This window comes from Centruroides sculpturatus, unplaced genomic scaffold (genome assembly GCF_000671375.1).
Source record: "Centruroides sculpturatus isolate CEXI.00-Female unplaced genomic scaffold, Cexi_2.0 scaffold889, whole genome shotgun sequence".
In the NCBI taxonomy this organism is placed as follows: Eukaryota; Metazoa; Arthropoda; class Arachnida; order Scorpiones; family Buthidae; genus Centruroides; species Centruroides sculpturatus.
The window spans coordinates 258,526-268,290 of record NW_019385500.1 but is presented as its reverse complement, the minus strand read 5'-3'; the positions used below and the strand labels follow the sequence as shown (position 1 = coordinate 268,290).

The 9,765-nt window shown below is 34.0% G+C and overlaps 1 protein-coding gene across 1 annotated transcript; it reads right to left on the bottom strand.

Annotated features, from left to right (window-relative positions):
- Positions 1-6,820: 6,820 nt before the first annotated feature.
- Positions 6,821-9,513, bottom strand: LOC111639576 (glycine receptor subunit alpha-1-like). Its single transcript, XM_023385461.1, has 4 exons — positions 9,372-9,513; positions 8,078-8,145; positions 7,766-7,992; positions 6,821-6,911 (listed from the first exon to the last, which is right to left on the bottom strand). Exons 1-4 carry the CDS (start codon positions 9,421-9,423, stop codon positions 6,821-6,823), a joined length of 438 nt encoding a protein of 145 aa, XP_023241229.1. The 5' UTR covers positions 9,424-9,513.
- Between the last annotated feature and the right edge of the window lie 252 nt (positions 9,514-9,765).

The following is a 9,765-nucleotide window of genomic DNA, read 5'->3' as shown; positions in this document are numbered from 1 at the left end:
ATTCATATAAATTAAAATATATAATCTAGGTTAAGGCTTTTATGTCCAACAGATGGCGCTACGAGTACGACACCCTAAGTTTGCTTTTCTGCCAGGCATTATGCTTTTCTGTAAAAATGAACTAAAGTGGATCATCTTCTATCTATTTATATAAATAAAAATGTAATGTTCGTTTGTTCCTACCGATTCCTTTGAAATTTTGACACAACGCTGCATTCGAATACGCACGTGTTTTTATATAATATACGTGTCGAAATCCTCCCCAGGAGACAGACAGGATTAAGGCTTACTGTGAAAAACTTGGCTTCTATTATACTATTTCAGATGCGGTTTTTTGCGTTTTTGATTGCATTTTAATAGTGTACGTCAAGAAAATGTACACTAAGGGATTTTTCGAAAAATTCCCCCATGGGAGAAGTGTTATACATTTATAATAGATACATTTTGAGCTACAATAACGCGTGTGGCGGGGTCTGCTAGTATATATATATGGACGTGTTCGTGCCTACATTTCACTCTTCAGCCAAAACTACACATCGCACACGAATGGTGTTTGTATGTGGTAGTAGCCCCAATCTCCCATTGTGCACTATGGTGGTTACGTTTCAATAGCTATAAAAGTGTGGGACATATGGGGGTTGAAAGTAATTGACTTCGAAAATGTATAACAATGGAAGTGTCAATAATAGAAGTGTTAACAATGAAAGTGTTAAGAGAAAGCGGCTTGCAAGATTTACAGGCGCAGATGCAGTTTTTTGCGTTTTTGCAAGAAATCAAACATATTTTTAGACCCATGTAAAAATTCTCTAATTAGTCTGGAAATGGGGGACCTAATTCTTGCATTCTGTGAGGACAGGTAAGATTGGCTATAATGTAATTATCTTAATCTTAAATGTTTTCGAATAGTCGAGGACCGTTATGTGTTAGTAGCGGAGATGTGTTTTGGCGAAGTGTGACGCACCTGCTTCAGTAGATTTTTTATTAGTAAAAGCGCACGTATAACAGAAAAAGGTAGAAAGTGAAAAGTGAATAGTGAAGTGTGAGAAGTAAAAATATAAAAAACAATGTCAAAGTGTAAGAAAGAATTTTTGCGGTCTCGAATCATATCGAAACAGAAATAATCAGACAGAAGAGCTACTTGAAAATTATAGGGAAGCATATCGAATCAGAGAAAGATTATGTAGAGGAACAGAAACAGCCTTTTATGTAAAAAAAACTATGTTACATATAAATGTACGAATAAATAAAAACCCAGCGAAGCGGGTACTTGCAGCTAGTAGGAAATAAAAACAGCATTTAACTATAATAACCAATTATTAATTAAACAATACATTACACATTCATTTCTTACAACGGACAACAAAAGAAAGCAGTCATTAAGCATCTTAAGTTTACTTCGACAATTTAATAAACTAATTTATTATTTTCGTTATTAATAATAGAATTTTAAAATAGTTTAATAAAAGATTTTACCTTCGACCCAAGTGGGTTAAGCACAAAACGACGCAAAGCAGCAGCACAATTGTCATCACTATCAAATGCCACCAAGTTACACAGAGTTACCGGCGTGCATTGTGACTTTTATTGTACGTTTAATATTGATCAAAACAAAAAAAAACACGAAAAGCACTTACGCAATAAATTACGCTCACTTTGGACAGTCATGCATAAATCAACAATAAGCTAAATAAGCTGAAGTTTTAGGCCTCGAGTTAGGGCCTCAGGTTTTTACGTGTATCATTATTTGGTGTAGGAATAAAGCCTATTATATGTTCTAGCTTAGGGTCACAAGTCCGTACATGTGTGCATCACTTACTAGATATATATCCCCTTTAGTGCCCACACGGGATGGAAGGGTTAAAAACTAATCAATAACGAAGCAAAACATTTAAGTATAGTACAAATACGGCCATGGATGTAACTGTATACCAAAACTGATTTTTCTATTTTAATTGTTCGTATTAAATTTAAACAATATTTGTTTTGTTTTTAGTGTATACCATTGTGTTGTAACTAAGAAAGATTCCATCTGCAAGAATTAAGATTTGTCTGACAATATTGATTTATTTTATACAATAACATTGTCCATTGTATACACGGTGTCCCATAAATCTGGAAGCACGGAAGCTATGCCTTTTTTTCATTTCCCTACAGGTTAAAACGTGGCATTAAAAGAATCAATTCCGGTTATTTTGACGATGGGGACTCACTGTAAGCGACTGCATCCAGACCCGTGTGTGTGTGTGATTGGTGAAAAGTTTACATGCAAGGTTATCAGATAGATCCATGTTTCCAGGGACAAATAATTGTTGAGAGAGACAGATCGAAAAAGCTAGGCTCTTCTCTTGGAGATCCACAGAGATATCATGCAATACAGAACAAATTATATCACACGCAAGGTAATGATCGATTATAATGAAAGGAGTTTAGTCTGTCGCGTGCAAATTCTTGAAAACTGTATAATAATTATCATCAGCTGGGAAATTTATAGTTAGAATTTCAAATTACTCTTTAAATATTTTACTCAAGACAAGCATTTTTAAGATTACATCCGAATTAATCCGAATTTGAATGTTTCAGTAGCATTTTTAGTACAGTAGAGCCTCGATTATCCGACCCAATTGGGGACTGGGGTTGGTCGGATAATTGAAAAGTCAGATAACCGAAAAGTATGAAAAAATCAATTATTAGTGTAGCATATTATTATATCCCATGTAATTACTATATCGCTATTAACCTACTTCGCGTTGAATTTTCATCGATGTGAAGCCTAACAAAATTTTTTTAAAATAATAATCGTCGCTATTGTATCGTTAAAAATTAGAAACTTAAGCCTCGTTTAAATACTGGTTCCCTTTCACAGTCGAATGAGTGTTGCCAGCTAAAACACGTAAAAATAATATTAAAGTAGCCAAGACATAGCCAAATATTGTAGCGCCACATCACTAGCAGACATTCGAAATTTGCCGACTAGGACAGTCGGTTAATCGGGGGTCGGATTAATCCGAATTTGAATGTTTCAGTAGCATTTTTAGTATTAAAATTTTTACAAATTAGAAAATGTAAGAACAAAAAAAGCTTCAATACTTGTTGCTTCCTAAGATTCTCGCTTTGCTCTTCGTGTATACATTCACTAATTTCTAAAAATTACCTAAAATAAGTTCATACCATACATCGATATATCATTAATGCGTAATACGTAGTGTAATTGCATTATATATTTCATCATTGTATAATGGCTGGTGTTATAGAGAAACGAAGATACACCTCTTTTCTCCTAAAACACGGATCAACTTTAGTGAACCCTTTAATATCCATGAATTATTAAATGTACGATTTCAGTTGTAAATGATTTTATCAACTTCATCACCAACAAATCCTCACAATCTAAGGGAAGGAGAATTTTTCTATTGTAGATTTATGTTTTCTATTTTCAAGACATAAAATTTAATTATTTCTTAAAACACACAAACATTGCGGTACTTTTTCTTTGTTATGGTAATATGGCTTTTCCCGTGAAGCCATTTTCAGTCTCTATTTTTTAATATTAAAAATTTGATTTCAATATGAAGTTAGAATAATATAGATAATGGTTTCGATCCACTCTATTCAAATTACGCTTTGTTTGCAGACTATAATTACATTTTTATAGAGTTACTTCTTCACGCAACTATATAGTCACAGTTAACAATGAGTAGGAATCGATAAACGTCGAGAGTAAATTATAGGAGTTACATTCAAATAACTTCACTTGGCACGTTGCCTCAATACTTAAAATAATTTAAGCGTTATTTTATTTACAAAATCACAAAATTAATCTGGTAAATTGAATGTCTTCCCTAAGTTCCATGCTCTTAATCATAACATTGATGACCCTGGTGAGATGGAAAAGTATGTCATGGTCCTTTTGCATAAAAATTACAAGATACAAGCTATCAATTGGGCTGTAATTTTCAAATTGTCGAGTGTCGTGGAGCAAAAAACGTGCATTGAATTACTGATACAAAAACGCTGGAAGTGTTGCAAGATGCCTTTGTGAACATTACTCTAACAAGAACTAGAGTTTTCGAAGGTACAAGATGTACGAAGGCAGAGAACGCGTTGAAAACGAACCACGCTCTGGTAAACCATCTACTTCGACCGATGAACAAATCAGATTTGGCGCTCGTCGAATCGTTCTTAATTAAAACACATCGTTACAGCCCACGAAACGTGAATCAACGTTCTGGCACCGAAACGGTTTGGCAGTCGAGTAAATGGAGCACGAAAAGGTGAAGCTAGACCCGAAAAGATCATGGCAAAATCATACCAAAATCAAGGTCTCCTGGATTGTTTTCTTCGATTATGGGACAGTCGTGCAACACGAATTCCTTCCATCTAGCCAAACTGTCAACAACGGATACGTTTAATCGTTTGCCTGAAGAAATTCGTAGAAAACCACACGATTTGTGGCCAGGAAACTCGTGGATTTTGCACCACGGAACATTCGCCGACAATGCTCCTGTTCCTTGTTAATTTTGGGTCAAGTCAACAAATGTGGTCCGTATTCATCCGATATGGGACCGTCTTTCCTCCACCAAACTTTTGCCTGCTTCTCACCGTTTTCAGTCAATCGATGCCATAAAACAAAACTCGTTGCCAGTCAAGAAGGGGTTTGGAGAAAACGACTTTAAAGCCTGTTTTCGAAAACAATAGATGCATCTGTTTAATGAAACTTTTTAACAGATTTTTTACTTCCCTGGCTGGTGTGAATACATGACAAAGGAGTCATTGGAATCTTTTGCAAATCTCCATGTTTTGAGACCTCCTGAATCCAAAAAAGTGAAAAAATTCCGTAGATGTGTTGGAGTCTATTTCGTTTATCACAGCATGGGGTAAAGATTAAGAAATAAAATTTGGAATAGTGACTTGTATATAAGGGGCATCGATGCTAGTAAATTTTGGTGGCGAAATGTCGAGAGGGTGGGGAGATAGAGGGGTTAATGTAAAATTTCTGTAGATTCCTTCAATATGTTGTGTGCGGGAAAATTCCTCATCACACAACATATTAAAAGTATATTGTCACCGGAATAAGAAGATAATTACAGCTGAATTTGCTGAAGCTATTACAAAAACTAAATCACTCATTTGAAATCCTCAAAATTTATTTAAAAAATAAATCTAAATTTAATATATACAGCATGTTTTAGTAACAATATAACTTTAAAATCAAATTTGGATACAGAATTCTTCACCACAATCTGAACTTCCTTGATTTGTTACAACAAAAGACAATTTTAAATATATCAATAAACTTTAACAATGAAATTAAATATACTTCACAAAGTAATCTTTGAATGTAAAAATATAAAATCCAAATCAAAAATTTAAATTTATAAATTCTTCTTTTATAGTTTGCAGATGTTAACTGACCGCTTTCAACTCCACTTCATAAATTAGCGTGCTGTTGGGAGGAACGGATCCGACTGTTTTGTTTCCAAACCTCAAAAAGTAATTATATAAGAATATATATTTCAGTTATTGTGACATTCAAATCTTCTAATTCTAAATTACTGTATATGCTTACCCTTCTGAAGGAGGAACTATGATTTTTCTCTTCCCTCCAACTCTCATGCCTATTTAAGAAAAAACTGAAATTTATTTTCATATTTAGTAAAGTATATAACAATATAACTTGTTTTATAATCCCATATTAATGCTATACATTTATAAAATTAAATCTTAAAAGAAAAAGGTCTGACACCAAGTGACACCCACTGAACATTGACACTTTCTGTGGATTCACATGAGCAATGTGCTGGCTACGTAGAGATTTCTGGGTTTTCTTCGCATGTATAACACCTAAGAGGCCAGTTTATCATACAAAATTCTCTAGGGAGGCATCCCTCTTGATAGATTGCCCAAGTGTTGTGTTATCTTATTCTATCAATCCAATCTGACAGCTGCAGCATCTGATATAGAATCCAAGCAAGTGACCCCAGGATTTGTTTACGGGTGTCTGTCCTAGATATATTAAGTCTCTCCCACACTATTTGATTATCCCACCATCAGCCTCAGTGAAACTATGTGGAACACCTCTGTATAAAAGGTAGAGCACAAAACACAAACTAAATGATTTGTGACAAAATAGTCAATCAAGGTATGTTTTAAATTACACGTTATTGAAATGTGACTACGCAATCACAAGGTACGGAACAAAGTAAGCTTCCAGTCCTGAATGGATCACCCTGTACATTCAAAGAATTTTTCCATTCAACTACAAGTAACATTGTCGACAAAGTATTGATTATTTATATTCAGTAGAATATCCTGGAATAAACATCTTTACTGTCTATTGAAAAAATATTGAACACCATTTATCAAATATATGGTATACAGAAATATGCAATAGGTCCAGTACCAATTATCTGACACCCTTGGTTCCAAAGCTCTGTCAGATTAGTTTTGCCAAATTAAGGTTACACAACTCCTGTACCACGAATTACATGCTACCTTATCTCTAAAGCAGTGTTTCTCAACGGGAGCGATATCGCCCCCACGTGGGTGTTTTTNTTAATAAGCAGTTTGGTAGGAGGTATGACTCCGGGGCCGCCTATTACATTTAACAAGAGATGGTGGTCTTGCAGCCTGCCACCTGCCAAATTACATAATAAATATTTAGCTTTAATTGCAAATAGAGAAATATAACTGTTCGTATTATATATGGCTTTCTCCATATATTTTAAAATATCTGTGCCCGGCGTTTATATAATGTATTTCGTTGTCACTAGTCCACATTATCATGATTCATAGTAAATACACGTTAAATTAATTATTAAATTTACTTACACAAACCAATTTTAAATACGCAGTCTTGAATATCAAGAGGATAACGATGTAAATCCATAGGGCATGCCACACGAAAGCTATATCTATTGGAAGAAAAATTATGTATTTATCATTTTGAATAATAAAATTTATTACTTGTTTTAGTTGAAGCTTCAAAAACATTTAGAACGTCCTACTTTTTAGAACAAATTGTCCTTCATTTATAAATTTACATTTCTTAAGACTCCATCTTAGATATAGTATGATGAGTTAATTACGACGAAAAGAGAAAATGTATTCAGAAATTTAAAATAAATAAAACTTAGTGACTTCGTCTAATTTTAAAATATAAATAGGGCCTGTGTTTTTGTCATTATTACATTCCCCACTGTTATATTTAACAGAGGGAAAGTATAGTGATAGCTCAAAACTGATCGTAGAACAGTTCATATTTTAATTATTAGTATAAAAGATTTTCATAAAATATCAAATAAGATGGCATCACAGCAGTTTTAAATGTACTGTAGGGAAAGTTACTCAACTCATTGCTGGATTTTATTATTATTATTAAAGTCTGACAAAAGACCCATGTTTTCTGTCATACTCCAGTTAACAATGAAGAATAAATTCTTAGATGTAGCCTTAAAATTGGTTTCTTTTTTCTAAACATCTTCTGTATAAATAATTTTATCTGCAACCTTAAACAATAATAAAAGTTCTTATCTATAATATAATTTAATTACCTAAGTTTAAGTGCGTCTAAATGGCAAGTAACCAAACCACGAAACAGACTATGCTCTTGGTTTGTTTACTTACCTACAGTGTCGTAACTAACTTTTCACATGTCCTGTGCGAAATGTTATTTTTGGACTTCCCTTCTTTTGGCATCTGCCTATTTATGCCCCTCTCTCATGTGCTATTTATAAGAACATCTTTCATTTCAATTTTATCAATGTACCTTGTGGTTTTTCGAAGAATGCGATCCTTAGTTATTGAAATGAAAGTATTCGGAATGGAATATCGGAAAAAATAACCCCATTTACTGTTGTCAAACATCAAATCCGGAATCCATAGAGTGTCATCTGCGGAAGGAGGAAGTATCTTTGACAGTGTTAAATTAAGAACTTCGAGTTTCAATCTAGGATCTGTCCAATACGCATTCAAATAGAAGAATACACGAAAGTCCTGAAAATTAAGAAGCACTTCTATATATTTTTATGTATATGCTAATATTAATAATAGAACACAACAGCAATGACGTGACACTTACCATTGTCTGCTCTCGTATTTCATCCACATCCAGGATTTCCAAAGTGACATAAACAGTAACAGGTTTACCTTAAAGTAAATGGATTAATTTAAATTATGTTTATATTATTTATAAATTGCCGTACGATGTACAGCACTGATAATAAAAATTATCTCAAATTTATTGCAAATTAAATTATATTACGTGAGCCTTAAAATTATCTTCGGCGTGCTGCTGTAACGGAGTGAATGAAACCACTCAACACGCGGTTGGTCGCGGGTTCGCTCCTTAACTATGGGCTGACAGTGTGAAGTCTTCCATAAAATTAATCGATTCTAGACTAATTTGACTCAACATTTCCAAAACACGTATAATTTTTGGGGAATAATCCGTATAAATCATGCTATAAACAAAAAATTGTAGGATTACTTACCGAGTGTGCACCGTTCGACGACGCAATTGCTTAAGCTTGTTTTCGTCGCCGAGCGATGCATCGAACGGCGGGCGCTTGTTTTCTGATAAGTTATTTTTCTGCAAAAAATTCGCTGAACTTTGGAGACATCATTAATATAAATATAATTTTTATGGCCGTTAAATAATGAATGGTTTTTAGTAGGTCCGCCGCTCGTTTAAACTCAACGGTTTGTGCAATATCTGCTATTGGTCTAGATTCGTCCAATCCTGTCGCGACACGAGACGGCGATGACGTTTTACCGTATTATACGAGTCTCTTTTAGCGTGTTTATACGAATACGATAGCAATTTTTTCGCCGTGTTATACGAATCCATATTATATAAACCCGTGTTATAGGGGGTCTACTGTAGTTTGTTTTTGTTTCATAGAATACATCAACGCAACACATGGTCAATCTGCTAAAAAGATTACTTCCTGTGTGGAATTTCTATGGGAAACTGATCACTGTTTTTAAGCCCGTGGAGTGAAGAAAATCCGAAAAACTATACGTGGCAGCTCTTGTTCAGGGACGAACCTAGGACTAGTGTTATCAGCTGGACAATTGGTTAGCACTTCTTAATGGTTCCGATTTATGCTTATAACTTTGATGATTTTAAATTATCGCGGAATTTTTGATGAACAGGCCCGATAGGACGCAGAGACAGGACCCGACACATCCCAGTTACGTAGGGCCCTACAATCTGTGATATGTCGTGACTCCGTCTTATCTAAGACGGTCTACCTTCTTGGAGCATTAAAATTTCTTTCTTGCAACAAGACCAAGTGTAAAAAAAACTCGATTTCAACGTCTGTTCAGTGTTTGTACCAATTAAAAGATGACAATTATAAATATTTTCTTACCGTCAACAAGTGGAGGCGCGTAATTATCGTAATCAGGAGGTATGATATTCATCCAACTGCGATCCAGTTCGACACTAAAATGAAAATAAAATTAATTAGTTACCGTAATTTCGTATATTTATAGAGCTAAGAACAACACATAACTATTATTCTATTCCAATCGATTTAATTTATTATTTTAATGCCAGAAAGCAACATATTTAAGTTATATTACCGATGAGGCAGTCCCCATTGTGAATTAGCCTCATTTATAATATAATCTGTTATATGTTAGTGTCTCATTCATACTCATGTTTAATTACTTTTACCAAAATGAATAGAAATTCCTGAATTTACTACAATTTTCCATAAAAAACATCAATGTTAGATTCCGTGATAGAGAAATATTTGCACA